Source organism: Protopterus annectens, chromosome 3.part1 (assembly GCF_019279795.1).
Source record: "Protopterus annectens isolate FY-2018-M chromosome 3.part1, PAN1.0, whole genome shotgun sequence".
Lineage (NCBI taxonomy): Eukaryota > Metazoa > Chordata > Ceratodontiformes > Protopteridae > Protopterus > Protopterus annectens.
The window spans coordinates 477,200,155-477,220,646 of record NC_056732.1 but is presented as its reverse complement, the minus strand read 5'-3'; the positions used below and the strand labels follow the sequence as shown (position 1 = coordinate 477,220,646).

At 36.4% G+C, this 20,492-nt stretch overlaps 1 protein-coding gene across 1 annotated transcript in view; it reads right to left on the bottom strand.

Moving 5' to 3' along the window:
• TAF2 (TATA-box binding protein associated factor 2) overlaps positions 1-20,492 on the bottom strand; it is a 2,150,018-nt gene that overhangs the window by 27,388 nt on the left and 2,102,138 nt on the right. Inside the window, exon 25 of the mRNA XM_044066916.1 lies at positions 9,779-9,884. Within this exon, the coding sequence (XP_043922851.1) occupies positions 9,779-9,884 (106 nt within the window). The remainder of the gene's footprint in view (positions 1-9,778; positions 9,885-20,492) is intronic.

The following is a 20,492-nucleotide window of genomic DNA, read 5'->3' as shown; positions in this document are numbered from 1 at the left end:
TCACAACCTTCTGACTTTCCAGCCAAAGGCAAGTACAATTTATTTATTTTCCTGTATGTCCTTCTGATACTATTAATTCCTTATGGAACAATTTATTTGGAGATGGCTTCTTTAATCACTTGATTTAATAGTAAATGATAGGACATAAAAAAGCAACATGTGAAAATGCAATGGAGTTATTAACTGCTACCTTTCTTTAATGTATAAGCAGTATGCAAAACTATGTCACGCTCAAGAGTGACAGCATTCGTGGTCAATGCTGAGACAACTTGGAGCAGTATGAAACAGACAGAATAAATTAATGATATTTGTAATACTGTGAACACACAGTGAAATACTGTTGCTAACATTTGGCTACTATTTCTCATTACCAGGTATCAGAGAACAACACTAGTGAAAGCATGAAGACCACAATATCGTATGTTCCTTCTCAATAATCATTTATCATTTTCCTGCAGTAACTTATTTAGCATCAAAAATGCATGACATGCAAAGCAAGAACAGGTAAGCTCCTACACTTACATGCAAATACTATACCAAATGATATCTGCCGTCACATGAGATGAAGACAAATATTCCTGATACCTGCACCTGCCCATTACTTCTCACCAAAAGTATCAGAAAACAGCTTGTGAAACCTTTCAAGATCATAATGCTGTATGCTGCTTCCCCATGATCTTTTTTTTACAAAACTGCAGCTTTAGAAAGTAGAATTAATATAACCTCTAAATTCATAGGTGCGTACTAGGCTAATGGCCCTGGAGCCTATATACGCCTATCCCAGGAAGATTCCCATGGCATCATGTTGCCCAAAGTTAGCTCCCAGTGCTCCTGTCAATCAAGACCACTGAAGTGATCCTTGGGATGAACTTCCTATTGCCCATCCACTTGTCAAGATTTCTCTTAAAGAGGGCCAGTAAAGTGCTCTGCTTGACATGAATAGGAAGTCTGTTCCAGAATATGGGAAGTCTCTGGGTTAGGAACCTGTCCCTTCAGCATGTTCTGTTTATTGTGGTAATGAGGTTTAGGTCCCTGGAGCGTGTGGCACGAGGGGTTGGGATTTCTTTAGGTGTAGCATATCTAGCAGCTCTGGGTCAGACATGGCTTTGTAGGTCAAACAGAGATCACCTCTAAGTAAGCGATAAGAGACAGTATAGCTGGAGTTTTTTGTGTCTGTCCATAGAGGGCATGTGTCTAAGGCCTAAGATTCTCTTAGTGAGGTATTTTTGTGGCCTTTCCAGTTGTTGTAGGTATCTCGTGAGATACATACCAAATGAGGCGTTGTATTCTATAATAGGTCTAATGAGGGATGAGTAGAGAGGGATTATGACCTCTTTCTTCCTGGATGAGAAACCTTTTGTAATGAGATGTGCCACATAGAAGGACATTTTAACTACAGTGGCAATGTGGTTATCAAAGGACAGGTTGCTGTCAACCTGTGTCCCCAGGTCTCTTATCACACCTTTGGTGTTTAGTGGACTACCACCTATGTGGTAGTTCATGGGCAACACATTTTTCCTAAAGGGAATGAATGCACTTTATGGCATTGAGCTTAAGGCCATGATTCTGGCACCAGTCATTGGTGTCAGTGAGGCCTTTCTGTAGAATGTCTACATCAGTTGGAGAATCAATAATGGCTTCCAGTTTGCAATCATCTGTGGATTTGGTCAGCCAGAGCCCCTTTCTGTTGGCTTGAACTTCAGAGAAGTAGATGCCAAACAGGAGAGGAGCTAGGACTGATCCCTGTGGAACACCACTTGTAACTGGTCGGTAGTCAGATTATTTGATGTCTGCTACTTTCACAGTGTGGGTTCTAGCAGTGAACCAGTTGGCAACCCTTCTTATGACATATTCTTAGCATTTTTGTGAAAGCATTTAAACTATACTGACATATGTTGTTGCTTTCCCATAATCACTTATACAAGTGTGCATTTGTATGCTACAAATAATAAAAAAGACAGATAAACAGTGCTTGTGAAAGCAGCACAACCATAATGCTGTGATGATCATCCATTATTTATTTTTTCTGTAGCAAAATATTTTTATTATTAAAATATGAACTGCAAAGCAAGAATATTTGAGCTCCAACTTTCACAAGCAAAAACTGCACCAAATATTTGTAGTCATATAAATGAAGTGAAATATTTCTATTCCCTAAAATTTTCTATCATTTCTTACTTACTACTGGAGTATCAAAGAATAGCACTCCTGAAAGTGCCAATATCATAATGATGTATGGTCCGTCCCAATGATCAGCTTTATCTTATGCAACATCCCATATGCTGTTTTTTACCGGACCCCAATGTTGTACTTTTTACAGCTGAATAAAGCATTCAACTATGTGGAGATCACCATCAAGAGATAGTCAAAGTATTCCATAGTACTTTAACAGTCAAATGGAAACAACATAAAAATTATACTTGCAGTTGTGTAAAATAAAGTGAAATACTCCTCTTGCCTATATTTGGCAAATATATTTTACTACTGGGCATTAGACAACACAGATTGTGAAATCATCAAGACCACAATGCTGTATGTTGCTTCCTCATTATCATGTCTTTCTTTTCTACAGTAGTCAATACAAGCACCAGGTGAATACCTGACTGTGCCCTAAAGCTGTACTTGGCATAACTGAATGAATACAGCATTACACTCGTCAAAGACCAGCATTATGGGAGAGGCATCATCATTTTCAAAGAAAAAAAAATTATCTCTAGCAAGTAAGAAACATTTTACTCTATATAAAAATGTGGTGATTTATTTTTTATTTGTTAACCAAGTAACCTACTGAATATAATTGTTTCTTTTCAAGGGTAACCCGGGAGTAATGTCTGGTTAAGTGACTTGGCCAATCACACAGTAGGCAAACAGAGGCTAAGGGAATAACTATAAAAGACAACTGGAGGTTAAGGGATTTCACTAGTGTACCTTTGTGAAGCTTAATGAATAATTTCTCCATATAATGCACTTTGCATAGCTGAATGAATGATGTATTCAACTGTAAATCAACAGTATTTCAGAACGGCAGAGAAGTTCCACAGTACTGTATTTTTACTCAAATGAATGCTGCATCATGTTTTGTATTAAAAGAGAGACAGTAACTCAGGACTGCTGAAGCATAACATGCACTTTTAACTATTTCAAAACAGATTACTGTAAGTAAAAAACAACAGGGATTTTCCTTTCAATTTCTCAGTACAAGACACAGGAATAATACTACGCAAGTGATCACAGGGACCATACGATGTGTAGCCATTATATACCTTTAAGCAGACACATACACAGACATTTTTGTCACCCTTTCAAGCACTTAATATTGCTCACTTCCCAAACTGAACAAGGCTATACATGATCATCCTTGGTGTAAATGTGTATATCCATCCAGTCATCAACTAACTTTAAAGGTAGCCAATGTAGAACTTTCTTGACCTGTACTGCTAACTTCTTTCGTACGTTGGAAATATGTTGAGTTAGGAAACTATCTCGTCTGTGAGTCTTGTTTATCTGTTGGTATTGATCTAGGTCCCTAGTGCTGGTGTTTGCAGAGCCACTGGTTTTGCAAAGAAAAAGGAGGCCAGACAGGATTGGGTCGTTCTCAAAAACAGAGACACACAGGCCACCTAAGAACAGCCTGTAGGGTACCAAATATAAGGAGAGTCATACTAATCAATTGGGATTGTTGAAAGACTTATTTTGAGAGATATTCTTGGATTTGTATCCACCAAAGTGGACATGGAATTCAAGGACAGGTCTAATGGAATAGTACAGAGTTTGGATGACTTCTTTGGATCTTGAGGATAGTTCCTTGGAAATTAAAAGGGCCAGATTGAAAGATTTTCTGACTTTGGTGGAAACATGAGGATCAAATGGGAGACAGTTGTCCACATAAGTAGCCAGGTCTCTTAAGACAGTGTTTATCTGAAGAGGAGTACTATTTATAACATATGAGGTGAGAGCATTGTTTGCCAAATGTTGCTTTTGCTGCACTTTTTTGCATTTAGTTTGAGTGAATTTTGCTACACCAGGTATGTGTATAATCCATCCTTAATGGAGCTGCTTAGTATCTGGATAAGTGGATAACAGTGCCAATTTTGCAGTTATCAGCAAGGTGGTCAACCACACATATTGAAGATGTCTGAAAAATAAATGCCAAAAAGAGATGGCCCTGCACTGATCCCTGTGGGATCTTTTTGGTTACAAATTTACATTCAGAGAGTGTACCAGTAACTTTCACAATTTGAGATCTACTGGATAGCCATTTTGTAACTAAATGGACAATTAAGGGGTTTATAATAATTTTGCCTAATTTTTCATGGGGGGGTCTAGATTAGTTAAGTTACCAATGTTCACATAAATAAGTTCTGCTATGATACATGCCATAGATTTGTATTTAAGCATGGTGAAGGTGACAGGCTTATAATTGCCTGGATCCACAGAGGGGCTACCCTTGTGTAGAAGAATCCAAGAGGCTGTTCAACAGGCATCAGACATAAACCCTGTGGATAGGCTGAGGTTGAATAGTTTAATCATTTAAGTAGAGGCTTAGATAGTGCAGCCTGGTATGTTGATTGATCCCATGAAACTATTATTTTTAGCCTTTGAAAGACAGTCTAAGACTTGTTCCAAAGTGATTTCTGGGAAAAGGTTAGTTGTGTAGCTAACTTACTATAATAGTAGATGTTTCAGCAGAACACTATTACAGTAGTTATTGCATACGGGACTTATCTTGCCAAGGATACCCTACATCTGGCCAGTTTACAAAGCTTCAGGCACCTTCAAAGACTGCCAAAGCTCAATAAGAGAGGGAGGATGGAGTATGACCAGAGTCTAGAATGCACCAAAAAAAAGCTCTAGTGAAGCCTGCTATGGCTCTGGAAACAATATCAAGCTTGCAATGTTTAGTAATTGCATGAACATAGGACCAAGTGGCTGTTTCCAAAATAGATTTAGAGTCCACACTCTTCCAAAAAGCCCCAGAAAATCAACTGCCATAGTAGAATGAACCTTGACATTGTTTGTTTTTGTCATGGCTAGAATAGCAGAAATGAATGGAAAGGGTAAACCATTTAGGAATAGTTTGTTTAGAAATGGTCTGTCCCTCTTTCTTATCATAAGATACAAGAAGCTGTTTAGACTTTCTAAACTCTTTAGTTTTGCCCAGCTAATATGTCAACTGTATGTATAAATCCAGGCAATGAAGAATTGTTTCTCTTTTGTTTTGTGGATCAGAATAGAAAGGGAGCTGGATAGCTGACTGAAAAAAATTCAGACTACCTTAGACATAAAGGAAGGATTTGGTTCTCAGTCTTACCTTGTCCTTGTGAAAGATCAAAAGGGTTGAATAGACATAAGGGCTTGTAAATCAGAACTTGATCTACCAACAGTTAAAGTGACTAGCAAGCCATCTTCCAGGTTAGACATTTGTAGAAGAGCTGGCAACAAGTTCAAAGAGAGGTTGAGTTAATTTTCCCAACACGAATTTCAAATCCCAAGAAGAAAGCACCTTACTTCTTGATGATTTGATATGCAAAACTTCCTTCAAGAACTGCTTGGCTTGATATACAGATGAAAGGGGGGGGGGTTAGTGACACACAGAGGCTGAAATGGCTAAAATATATACCTTTACTGAAGTGAAGACAAGACCAGAATTGAGCAATTCATACAGGAACTGGAGAATTAGGGGTACCCCCATTTGAAATATGTCCTATCCTTTATCATGGCACCAAAAATCCCCCCCCCCTTTTCGATCAATAAGATTTGTTAGTAGCAAGTTTTCCTGCCTCCTTCAATACCTGTTGCTTGTCGTCAGAAAAAAAAAAGGTACTTACAGATCAAAAACTTATTATACACACACAGTCACATTTTGAATACTGGGATGGCTCAGAGATCCCTTGGCCTGTGAGTGCAATTCCAGTCTGCGAGGAAGTTGGCCAGCTGCATGAAAACAGAGAACCAGTGCTGTCTTGGCCAAATAATATCTTTGGTAAGTCCTTCTTGATCTTTTGAAGAACTTTGAAAATGACAGGGGAGGGACAAACATCCACATCCAAGGTATTGAAAATGCATCTGTCTTTCATGCCTCTTTGCAAGGTATCCTGGAACAGAATTGCTTCAGTTGTCCATTTAGATTGCAGGCAGACAGATCTAATACAGCAATTCCCCACAGGTGGAATATATAAAGGAAGACAACCCAGTGTAGCATCCACTCATGAGGGTCTATCCTGGAATTGATGAAGGAGTCTACTGATGTGTTCTGCTCTGAGGAAATGTAAGTTAACTTAAGAAATAAGTTGTAATGGGTTGCTATGTCCCACAGAATCATGATCAGCCTGTAAAGGGTGCATGATATTGTTTTTCCCCGTTTGTGCACCACATAACAGTGATGTTGTTGTCTGTCATCAGAAGTAGAGTGCCTGGAGACTAAAGTTGATTTAGAGCTTTTGGGGCATATATGACACCCTTAATTTCTTTCAAGTTGGTATGTTTTGTCCTGGTTATCAGATTTCCTGCACACTGACATCTAAAGAAACAGCACCCCAAGCAAAGTATGAGGCATCAATGACCACAGTCTAAGAGGGACTGAAAGGAAAAAGGGTCCCTTGAGTTGGAAAGTACTGTTTGGTCCACCAAAAGAGTTCTTTCTTCACAAAGTTGTGAACTAGAATTAGGAAAGATAGAAGGAGAGAGCTTTGAACCCAATCTATTTGAGAAACTACTGCATCTTTCTGAGGTCTAAAATGTGAAACCATAAGGATAGAGGAGGCCATGAAACATAGAACTCTCAGACATTCTCTTGCAGAGGACATTTTTTGTTGAGAGACATTGATGAAGTGCTGATGATTAAGTCTGACTCTTTGCTGGGAGAGGATATGCAGTCATCAACAAAGTGCCTAGAAGACACCCCAGAAAAAACAGCCTCTGAGTGGGGAGTTAGACATTACCTTTTTTAGATTCAGGGTGAAACCCAGACTGTGGAAGAGATTCTTAGTGTATTGCAAAGCTGTTTTAGTGCTGTGACTGGTTGAAGGTAATACCAAGTAATTGTCCAGATAAGGACATTTGTTCATGCCTTGAAGACTGCAATGGGATATCATTAGAGTGAGGCATTTGGCAAAGACTTTTGGTGCAGTGGAAAGTCCAAACCGCAAACTAATAAACAAGTACTGAAATCCCAAGGCAAAAAATATTAAATATTTGTAATCAAAGACAAGGATTTGCGACACAAATATGACAAAAATGCTGCTCCCAGTTTCAATAAAGACTGTCCTCCGTACTGCTCCTTCTATTCAGAAATGTAACTCAAGTCCATTCGACAAAATCCAAAAACAGTAACTTTTAGCATACTTGATTAGCATATAAAGATTAAAATAAAAAACAGATTTAGCGCTTCCATCTCCATAACGGAGAGTTCATCAGAATCATCTGCTCACGAATTCTCTACCATTTTTAAAATAGTACAATGTACATCATTGGCTGTTCAATTAATCCAAAGATTTTCCTGTTTTAACCCTTGTGTAACAGTTTAATAATGGGTCACTACTACTACATTTATACTATGTATACCCATTTCATATAATAAACTTATTCATACTATTAAATGCAGACCTTAAAATTATTTACTTATGTTATAAGAAAGTAAAATGTATATGGATATATACTAAATATGGGAGTCTAAAAATGTATATACATATGCTATACAAGTAAAAATGACTCCTGATATTACAAGTGACAAAATTCATAGGGAATCAGTACTATATTACAGGTTCAACACATAGGGACCAAAAAGGTCATATAGTAACATTCATTTACATATTATTAGTAGATTTTATGTTTCAAAGCATTCTAAGAACTAAGCCAACAAGAGAATGGAGAAAAGAGATTTGTCTGACAGGGGTGATTTCAATTAGAGGTAGACAGAACAGGCAAAAGGGGACTGGAATTTACTGGAGAAAACTGGCAAAGTAAACTTATTGGGAGCAAATAATTAGAGAGGGAAAGGTAACAGAATGGGAAGAGCCAAAGAATTCATTTGGACTGCAGGCTAGAGATAGGATAGTCTTCCATATCAGGAATGAGTACAGGCAAAGAAAAAAGAATAGCGGGATCCTAAGTGAAAGACCAGCACTGTTACAGTTTTTAGCAGACTCTAGAACAGAAGCTACTGTTAAAAAATTGATAATTAGATGGGCATACAAAACATTGCAGAATAACTATAGGAATCAATCAGGGGAGGTTAGAAAGGATTTGGAAGAGAGACTGGATAAGCAATTCACAATGAAACAATAGGGGATATTACTTATGGCTCACAAATATGCAACAAAATTTAGAAGATTTAGGATCTTTTCTTGGAAGTGTTTGTAAAGGTATTTTTGTACTCCAAATAGACTCCAAAGAATTCTTCCTCAGAACAAATTACAAATGTTGCAGGCGTGATGGGGAAGAAAGAGGTAATTGGGAACACATTTTTAGCAGTTTAAGAGTTGGAAGATTTAAAAAATTCCCTGTACACTAATCCATCAGAAATACTTGGTGAGCAAACTGGTGTAACTGAGGAAATTAATTTTTTGAAATGTGATACAGAATTGGAATTGCCTTGTCATATTAAGGCCTTGACAAGTTTAATTCTGGGGCTGCCAAAAAAACAGTTATTAGAAAATGGAAATCAAAGTCCAAACCAGCCGTACTAGAAGTAGTGAATATAGTGACAGAGATAAAAGAACTGTAGTGAGATCTTTGGACTAGGGCAGGAAAAAATTACATAGCAAAAATGGGAATTGTGGGAACAATACATTCAGTTATTGTTTTGGGAGAGGAATGAGGTTTAAGAAAAGGCAGGAATTGAACAATTTATGTAATGTTGGATTGATAATGCCTGAACAGGTAAGTGATTTACAATATTTTGAACTGAAAACATGTCAATATGGTTTCTTTTCGTTTTTATAACTGTATGATTGCCCATGTCACAAGTTAGAATTCAATAATGATGATTCTTGTTTAAAAAAAAAAGTTTACTTTTGCTGGTAAGTGGCAAGAAACCAAAGTTCGAAGGTTAGTTATGTCCAGATGTCACTCTTACACAGGCACGTCTGTTTGTGTTAAGGGTGGATTTATGGTGTTTTAGAAAGGTGCATGAATCTTTGTAGTCTGAAGTATGGTATTCTTGGTAGGACACATCAAATATATAAAGACTACTGCAGTAATGAGCTAATGGAGAACATCTAAATTTTCATGGACAGTGCTGGGCTGGATAACAATGTGGGTAGGTGAGTAAAGCTAGCAATAACTTTGCTAATATATTGTCTATATTCTTGGGACTGGAATATGTTACATCATTAAAGATGATCTGTAATTTCTGTTGGTGTCTGTAGTAACCTTATGCTATACTCTGCTTTACATTTTAATAGTGCTCTTAAGATCTTTGCTGGCAAGATTTTGGAGGTATAGGACGGGGACTTCTTACAATTTTTTTATTACATCCAGTCATCCTTCTTTCATTTAAGCAGAATGAGTAAGTCAAGTAAACCTTTCTTCAGTCACTTTTGTTTTTAAGTAAAGAACCAAGAAAGTGCACATCTACTGCAAAATGCTGTTTTCTCTTCCAATGGCTTATCATTTTGCCCACTTTTTGTTTAGTGCTAACCCTTTATTCTATTTGAGACAATATTTGTAGATTGTTGTACTTCTGAACAAATGCACTTCACTGACTTGCTCCTCATGTTTACATTATAGATTTACCAAAAGAGAACATATGAAAACAGTTTTATGTTTTAGCTCTCACCTGGTGTTGATGGTCTTTCAAGCATATTTAGATGATGGTAGATAAATGCTTGGCTATCATGAACAGTGTCCATGTCAATTTCTTCTTCTTCTTGGGAGTTTGAGAACTGCATTAAAAAAAATCAAAATATGGAGTGTCATAGGCCTAGTTGGCTACTACTTTCCTTTACCAAATGAACAGTATTTACATACGCATGTGGATAGCTTTTACTGCATATATTTTTTCGAATAACATTTTAAAACGTGATTACTTTCACAAAGAGATGATCAAATTCCTTCAATGACTATACTCGGGTATGCACTGAAGCTTAACACTCAGTGTAAAGTTGCAAGCTAACCCAAAAACAGAAATTCACAGCTGCATATGCAGTTGAAAACAAAGACGGAGGACAGCAAAATATGTTCATGTAATAGTCCATACTTAGCTGCTAAGAAGCTACATGGTCTTGGCCACATTCGTAATAAACTGTACTGTACAACTACAATTGAGTGTTCATGGCCAGTTTATATTGGTACTACATCCCCAAATTTGTCATCTAACTACAATAATTTTAGTCTTTATAAGTTTGTTATGCAATGCACACCACTCTACAGTTCCAGATCTTTGCTTTACGTCTAACAATAAACAGCTTTTTATTGAATTCTCCCTACCATTACAGTGCCTGCAGATCATCATGCCAATTAGAAAGTCATTTCAGCCTGTCTAGATGTAAACTGAATAATAACAGCAGAAAAGGATAATTATACAGGCACCTAGCATAACACTGCATTTTTAAAGTACTTCAGAAAAACTTCGAACGAACAACCACAGACCAAAAACTTCAAAAAACAAAGGTAGTAGTCACTCGTGCACAACGACCATCAGCAAATAAAAGTAATCCAGATGCCAAAACCACGTTTAATCTGGAAATTGACAGGACACACAATACAAAAACAGTTGTTTACCTAGGTTTCGTCTTACCACAAAAGACTTCTTCAGAACAACTCCACAATAGTACAATCCTAATTATATACACCCATTTAATTGATAATTAACACCATGTGCAACACTTGAAGGCATTACGAATTCAAGCCTTTGAAATAGAAATATCTAAAAATTAAAAAAACATACTAGCTTTTAATCTTAAATATAAAATGCTCTAACCTGTTAAATAAAACAAACACGTATACTGTTGCGATATAGTGCAACCGTGAAAAATTAAAAATTGCTAATAAAATAGAAAAACTAAAAAAATCTGTAAACGCTGAATACTAACCACCTACATAGACTGTATAAAATATAGTATATATACTTAATATGTGTTCATTTTGTATACAAAATAATATCCTTTATATAAAATGTTGTATCAAACACTGGCGGATTCGGCAACCAGGAAACAGAGCCACTTCAAGATTCCATACGGAAAAACTTCTTTATTCAATAAAATAAACAAGTGGATAAGCGCTTTCACGCACCGAAAGTGCGCTTCCTCAGATCTTCACTTTATTAACCTTTATATAAAATATATTAAAAATGTAATCTAAATTGGTGAATAAAAATATTGAATATTAATAAACATAAAAATAAACACCGAGATCTAAATACCTATAAAAGGTCACTACTACTAATCATAGATGTTTTAACCCTTAATATGTCTAAGCTTTAATAAGGGGGCAATACTAATATTATCATTTATGCCAAGATATCTAGTGGCATCTAATCTCAATTGCCATTTCATTTCACATAGGTCTAAATGAATATCTAAAGTCCGTCCCTGAACATCCTTAGTTATTTGTTGGAAATAGTAAATTTAAATCCATGTCCCGGGAATTGTTTAATATGTCTAAATAAGGCATTAGTATTCTTTTGATGCCTTATATCTGACACGTTCCCCTATTCTATCCCTTAGGGCCCTACATGTTTTACCTATGTAAAATGCAAAACAATCATTGCATTTGGCCATTTTTAGAGAAACAATTAAAGTGCCCCTTAATAAAAATTAATTCTTTCCCGACTGTAATTTTATTGTCGGTGGTTAAAATATAAGCACAAAGGCTGCATCTACCACATTTAAAATTTCCCACTGGTCTATTTGATATGGGAACATTATTTACATGTGTACCTCTCTCCAATAAATTTTTAAATGACCTCGCTTTTCTATATACATTAATAGGCAAGTTCGTCATCTTCTTGCTTACGTTAATATCCAGTTTTAACATCTCCCAATTCCTCTGTATAATCTTAATTATAGAATCTGTGTCAAAAGTATATGTAGTAATAAAATATAAACTTTCTTTTCTCACCTCTACATTATTGTTCCCAGTGTTTAACTGTAAGGCCATACCGAAATTTGCATTCATTGATCCTACTTCTAACTTTAATATCAGCTGGTAGATTCCTTTAACTCTTTTTGACACAATTTCGTCTTTAATAGTGTTGACCAAATTAATAAGATAGCCTCTTTTAACAAACATTCCCATCATATTTTCCAACTCTTTCTTAAATGCTTCAAATTCATTAACCATCCTGGCTGCCCTGACCATCTGTCCCTTTACAATAGCTTTTTTCTGATGGTCAGGGTACCAACTAGAATAATTTAAATATGCATTAGAGAAAGTGTTTTTTCTATAAATGCCTGAAAAAAGTAAACCATTATCATGATCAAACTGCAAATAAGCATCCAAGTAGTTTATTTCCTTGTCACTATAATTGTAAGTGAACTTCAAAAATTCTTCTGTATTATTAATAAATTCAATAAAAGTCAATAAAATCTCAGGACCACCATCCCAGACTATAAAAATATCGTCCAGGAATCGGGTATATTGTTGAATGTGTTTGCCAAATTCACTTTCAAATACATATTTCTGTTCCCAATATGACATAACGTAATTGGCGTAGCTGGGGGCACACGCAACCCCCATTGCCACCCCCGTCACTTGTTTGTAATAACTGAGTTCAAAAAATAAAATAAAAAATAAAAAATTGTTAGTTAATACAATTTCCATAAGGTAAATGAGCACATTAATCTGATCCTGTTGATATATTCCCGTTTTTAATAATTGTCATTCTAACCACTCCAATAGAATATTATTAGGAATAACAAGTACAAATTGTTTACATCTATAGTAAGAAATAGTGTAGAATGATTAAATTTGATATTATTTAATTTGTGCAAAAAATGCCACGAATCCTTTGTAATATAATCAAATTTTTCCAAACCCCTTTGTAAGTGGTGATCCAAATATTTGCTAATAAAAAAAGTTTTACTCTTTTTAGCATCTACTATAGGTCTAAAAGCCACATTCTTTAAACCTTTATGAATTTTGGGAATACCAAATATATTACTAATAGTTGGAAAATCATTTTTCAAATAACTAAAATCAATTTTGTTGATCTGTCCTTGAAATAACAAATCATCTATCATTAAATAAATTCTAGTAAAGGCTATATAAACTTCATTTAAAGTCACCTCCTCATAAGTGTCCTCAGTTAACATCTGAAACATATAATTTGAATAATTGTTCCTATCCATAATCACCATACCATTGCCCTTATCAGGCTTCATAAAATGAATAGTTCTGTCTTTAATAAGTAGGGACAATAAATTGTTCTCATCCTTGGTTAAATTGCCATAATCATCCTTTCCTTTCATATCTTTATTACCAGCTTTAGAGCTATCTCTGAAATGTTCCCTTATTTGCAACTCACAGGCTTTTCAAATAAGGCCACAGTGCTGTTAGCCGGGGGATTAAATTTACTCTTTTTTTTTTAACTCAATGGTGTTATAGCTATTTCCCTCTAAAAACCACATCCTAATATTCATTTTCCGGGTCAGTAATTTTAGATCCATTAAAACATCCACTAAATCTCCTTTAGTTCCAGGTACAAACGTAAATCCTTTAGATAACAATTCCGCATGTCTAACATCAAGTTGTTTACAAGAATAATTATAAAGTTTAAAATCACTGTGTTTGTTACTTATAATGGTAGGTTCATTAGAGCTAGATAGATCTAAGCCTTCATTTAACATTTTTACCAGATCTGATAAGTTTAGAACTTCGTTCATATCAAATTCCATTCTATAATCAGCATTGCTATCTAAGGCTATATCACTACGAGACTTATTCACTTGATAATCGCGTGTGTCCCCACAAACAAAATCAAGATATACACTTATATTGTTGAAAGTCCCACTACTGTTATTCAGTTCATTACTTCCACAACAAACATCCTTTTTCAAAGTTGTTACTTCATTCTGGCAAATAAAATTCATAGATTCAAAGTCAGATGTAGTACTTACTATTGGTGATGGAAGCCCACCACAATGATTATTGTCAGTAGTACCATTAATAGCTACTAATGCTGACGAGCAAAAACTATCAGGCTTATAAAAATCCTCTGCGTGACAAAAATTTGTCTCTTTAATGTGCTTGTCAGGCTTTATTAACTCCAGTCCATCGAGTACGTGCCTTGGTATTTTAACTGGGTGCCCCATCTCTTTGGTCGAGCTCCCTGCTCCTCAAACCTTTCGTTGTCAACCCTTCTCTGACATTGAGCACCTTCCCCTCGATTGCGTAATCTTTCGGAGTGTCTCAGGCCTTCGTCTAAAGGGGTTTCCTCTTGCTGATGATGTGACTCATTCACTGGTGACATCACTTCCTGAACATTTTGATGGTTTAGATTAGCTCACGTTCTATGATTGCCAAGGTGACCTTTTGATATATATGACCTATAGTAAGTACTACATCTGACTTTGAATCTATGAATTTTATTTGCCAGAATGAAGTAACAACATTGAAAAAGGATGTTTGTTGCGGAAGTAATGAACTGAATAACAGTAGTGGGACTTCCAACAATATAAGTGTATATCTTGATTCTGTATGTGCGGACACACGATTATCAATTGAATAAGTCTCGTAGTGATATAGCCTTAGATAGCAATGCTGATTATAGAACGGAATTTGATATGAATGAAGTTCTAAACTTATCAGATCTGGCAGAAATGTTAAATGAAGGCTTAGATGTATCTAGCTCTAATGAACCTACCATTATAACTAACAAAACACAGTGATTTTAAACATTATAATTATTCTTGTAAACAATTTGATGTTGGACATGTGGAATTGTTATCTAAAGGATTTATGTTTGTACCTGGAACTAAAGGAGATTTAGTGGATGTTTTAATGGATCTAAAATTACTGACCCGGAAAATGAATATTAGGATGTGGTTTTTAGAGGGAAATAGCTATAACACCAATGAGTTAAAAAAGCCAAGTAAATTTAATCCCCCGACTAACAGCACCGTGTCCTTATTTGAAAAAGCCTGCGAGTTGCAAATAAGGGAACATTTCCGAAATAGCTCTAAAGCTGGTAATAAAGATATGAAAGGAAAGGATGATTATGGCAATTTAACCAAGGATGAGAACAATTTATTGTCCCTACTTATTAAAGACAGAACTATTCGTTTTATGAAGCCTTATAAGGGCAATGGTATGGTGATTATGGATAGGAACGATTATTCAAATTATATGTTTCAGATGTTAACTGAGGACACTTATGAGGAGGTGACTTTAAATGAAGTTTATATAGCCTTTACTAGAATTGATTTAATGATAGATGATTTGTTATTTCAAGGAAAGATTAACGAAATTGATTTTAGTTATTTGAAAAATGATTTTCCAACTATTAGTAATATATTTGGTATTCCCAAAATTCATAAAGGTTTAAAGAATGTGGCTTTTAGACCTACAGTAGATGCTAAAAGGAGTAAAACTTTTTTTATTAGCAAATATTTGGATCACCACTTACAAAGGGGTTTGGAAAAATTTGATTACATTACAAAGGATTCATGGCATTTTTTGCATAAATTAAATATCAAATTTAATCATTCTACACTATTTCTTACTATAGATGTAAACAATTTGTACTCTGTTATTCCTAATAATATTGGATTGGAGTGGTTAGAATGCCAATTATTAAAAACGGGAATATATCAACAGGATCAGATTAATGTGCTCATTTACCTGATGGAAATTGTATTAACTAACATTTTTTTATTTTTTGAAGGCAGTTATTACAAACAAGTGACGGGGGTGGCAATGGGGGCTGCGTGTGCCCCCAGCTACGCCAATTACGTTATTTCATATTGGGAACAGAAATATGTATTTGAAAGTGAATTTGGCAAACACATTCAACAATATACCCGATTCCTGGACGATATTTTTATAGTCTGGGATGGTGGTCCTGAGATTTTATTGACTTTTATTGAATTTATTAATAATACAGAAGAATTTGTGAAGTTCACTTACAATTATAGTGACAAGGAAATAAACTACTTGGATGTTTATTTGCAGTTTGATCATGATAATGGTTTACTTTCTTCAGGCATTTATAGAAAAACCACTTTCTCTAATGCATATTTAAATTATTCTAGTTGGCACCCTGACCATCAGAAAAAAAGCTATTGTACAGGGACAGATGGTCAGGGCAGCCAGGATGGTTAATGAATTTGAAGCATTTAAGAAAGAGTTGGAAAATATGATGGGAATGTTTGTTTAAAGAGGCTATCCTATTAATTTGGTCAACACTATTAAAGACGAAATTGTGTCAAAAAGAATTAAAGGAATCTACCAGCCGATATTAAAGTTAGAAGTAGGATCAATGAATGCAAATTTTGGTATGGCCTTACAGTTAAACACTGGGAACAATAATGTAGAGGTGAGAAAAGAAAGTTTATATTTTACTACTACATATACTTTTGACACAGATTCTATAATTAAGATTATACAGAGGAATTGGGAGATGTTAAAACTGGATATTAACGTAAGCAATAAGATGACTAACTTACCTATTAATGTATATCGAAAAGCGAGGTCATTTAAAAATTTATTGGAGAGAGGTACACATGTGAATAATGTTCCCATATCAAATAGACCAGTGGGAATTTTTAAATGTGGTAGATGCAGCCTTTGTGCTTATATTTTAACCACCGACAATAAAATTACAGTCGGGAAAGAATTAATTTTTATTAAGGGGCACTTTAATTGTTTCTCTAAAAATGTTGTATATTTGGCCAAATGCAATGATTGTTTTGCATTTTACATAGGTAAAACATGTAGGGCCCTAAGGGATAGAATAGGGGAACATGTGTTAGATATAAGGCATCAAAAGAATACTAATGCCTTATTTAGACATATAAAACAATTCCCGGGACATGGATTTAATTTACTATTATCCAACAAATAACTAAGTATGTCCAGGGATGGACTTTAGATATTCATTTAGACCTATGTGAAATGAAATGGCAATTGAGATTAGATGCCACTAGATATCCTGGCATAAATGATAATATTAGTATTGCCCCCTTATTAAAGCTTAGACATATTAAGGGTTAAAACATCTATGATTAGTAGTAGTGACCTTTTATAGGTATTTAGATCTCAGTGTTTATTTTTATGTTTATTAATATTTAATAGTTTTATTCACCAATTTAGATTACATTTTTAATATATTTATATGAAGGATATTATTTTTTATTTTGTATACAAAATGAACACATATTAAGTATATATACTATATTTTATGCAGTCTATGTAGGTGATTAGTATTCAGCGTTTACAGATTTTTTTTTAGTTTTTCTATTTTATTAGCAATTTTTAATTTTTCACGGTTGCACTATATCGCAATAGTATACGTATTTGTTTTATTTAACAGGTTAGAGCGTTTTATATTTAAGATTAAAAGCTAGTATGTTTTTTTTAATTTTTAGATCTTTCTATCTATTTCAAAGGCTTGAATTTGTAATTCCTTCAAGTGTTGCATATGGAGTTAATTATCAATTAAATGGGTGTATATAATTAGGATTGTACTATTGTTGAGTTGTTCTGAAGAAGTCTTCTGTGGTAAGACGAAACCTAGGTAAACAACTGTTTTTGTATTGTGTGTCCTGTCAATTTCCAGATTAAACGTGGTCTTAGCGGTTTTGGCATCTGGATTACTTTTATTTGCTGATGGTCTTTGTGCACGAGTGACTACTACCTTTGTTTTTTGAAGTTTTTAAAGTACTTCAGTCAGGAGGTAATTATCTGAATATTCAGTCATTAACTAGTACTCACTCAGCAATTTATAGCAATTATTAGGGATCTGCCCCTCTGCAAAACCACTGCTCTAACTACTGAAGAATGGGATGAATGGCACCCTCATCTTTTGATCAGGCTATGAGGAAGAAGACAGGATTAAAATATGAAATATACAACAAATAAGAATCGTAGGGGAAGAAATGTATTCTTCACAGCAGATGGCTGGAGGGATGGTTAGAATACCTGCTGACTAAAATGCTCCCTAATGCCCGTTACTGTAGGTCCTTACACGAACTCTTTTGACGCAATCTACATCAGCACGCAGTTACAGTGTGAATACATTTTTAACAGCAGGTCTTTAAAGGTGACGACAAAGAATAAAGAGGGCAGAGCATGTGGATATCCCTCCCAAATCTACCCAGGATTCAGAGAAACATCTACACTATAAAGTACAGTTGTGTACACTTACCATAAATGTAGATGTTCGAGTGTATTCACTGTTGCAGTCATCACCTGTGGGTTATCCCTGCTGTGGTAGCCCTCAGACGGCCCGAATACCAGAGTCAAAGTTTTTGTGCGCCGGCTGCTGTCGCCTGTAGTCTGACATCAGGTTGTTAGTACTATAAAGCCCCTGTGGGGCTTACTTTGGCCCTGTCTGCTGGGTGCCAGGAAGGCCCAGTGTTTAGAGGAGAAGTTCCTGCTGAATCTAGGTGGTTGAACTTGAAAGAAATCTTTTACTGTTTCCATAGATTTTGCTTTGCCTTCCATCTTTTTAAGCACCTCTTCTGCATTTTCCCCAAACAGGCGTTCCTTATCTAGGGGTGCATCAATAAATTTAGACTTGACATGATCAGGGAGAGGTTGTTCCTTCAGTCATGCATGTCTTCTAATAACAGATCCTGTCACTGCTGCCCTGCTAGAGGCTTCTAGGGCATCATATTCACATTGTAATGAGTGCCTGGTCACTTGACAAGCAGAGTGTAGTAATTCTGCCAAGCTCTTTTGAGTTGGCACCATCAGGGGAGGTAGCAATCGTCTGTTAATTTTTCCAAAGTGTTTTGTTGATATTTTAACATATGGAACTGACAACTGAGTGCTTGGATAGCTAAGGTTGCAGAGGTACTTTCTTACCCCATCTGTCCAGAGCTCTGCAGTCTTTGTCAGAAGGAAGAAGATTCTTGACAGAACTAGTCTTAGCTCCTTTGGGTCCCTGTGTAATGACATCAGGGTCTGCAGCAGGGTTCCTGTACAGGTATTTGTGAGAATCCGGTACTCTGTAGTACCTGTCAGGTATAGCTGAGGCAGGAAGCAGGGCATCAGGGGCTAAACTGGATTCAAGGAAAACATCATCCACCACTTCTAGAATAGGTGGGATGGCCAGGGATCAGAAACTCTCTAAGACATTTCTGTGACTGTGGGTGGTCCTGAGATTCCCATTGAAAATGTTCCTGAGGGAGTGAAGGGTTTCCCCGAAGGGGAGGTGCTCTGGAGTGGGAGGCAGAGGGGATGGATTCCTCTGCATCTGAATTCTCAAACAGTTAAGGGCTGTTGTTTCTCTTCAAAGGCAGAATAATCAGATTCCTCAGACTCCTGGTCTGCATAATTTCTGGAGAAGGAGCCTTTTTCCTTTTTGGAGTGGGGGCTTGAGTACCTCAGATAAGGGAGATGAGATCCTCCCCCATTTTAAGCATTTGAGCTTGGGGTGGGGGAGCAGTAGCAAGATGGTGGCTAGAAGCAGATTTACTAGGAGTGGCCTGGCTTCCCGCCTAAGAGAATCCATTGGTCTCTGAGAAATGGTAGTCGGAAGAGAAGAAGTCTTTTTTTTGTCTAGAATTGGTTTGGTAGTGTGAACAGCCTCCTCAGAAGCTGGTACCTGCGTTGCAGCTCCGGACCTAACCGAGGGAGAGACAGCCAAACGCTCGGAAGACGAAGTGGATTTCTGCGGCATACCGGGCTCCGAAAGGGTCTCAGCAGAGGCCAACATAGAAAGTGAGTCGGGCATCAGGGGCTGCGAAAGCGCCTCAATGAATTCCAGAGAACTGATGACTTGCTTAGTGGTAGTGTCGTCGGAAGGCTTAGCCTTGAGTGGCCTGTCTCTATCTTTACGTTTTTTCAGAATGTCGGCGGATTGTTGGCTGATGGACACCATATCGGAATTCGAAGACGGAATACGAAAATAATTGTCTAAAAAAAGAGCTGTACGGCGAATGGTTCTCTCATTAAACAGGGAACAGAACCGGCAACATGGGACATTGTGGTCTGAGCCTAAACAAATGATGCAGTAAGAATGAAAGTCTCGGTGTGGGAACTGCTTAAATTTTTCGAACATCGGTTAGCGCAAGAAAAAAGGGTCCCCAATGGGATACTTAGCTTTAGACGTTTTCTGCTGAAATACTTCTGATAGTGACCAACCGGCACTCATGCGAACTGCTTCTGCTACAGGCTCCACGGCAAGAAAGACTGATGTAATGACGTTGGCTGCCTTGCTTTATAGTACTGATGACCTGACGTCAGACTACAGGCGACAGCAGCCGGCGCACAAATACATTGACTCTGGTATTCGGGCCGGCCGAGGGCTACCACAGCTGGGATAACCCACAGGTGATGACTGCAACAGTGAAACACGAAGAACATCACTGGTTAAAAACAAGTTTTGA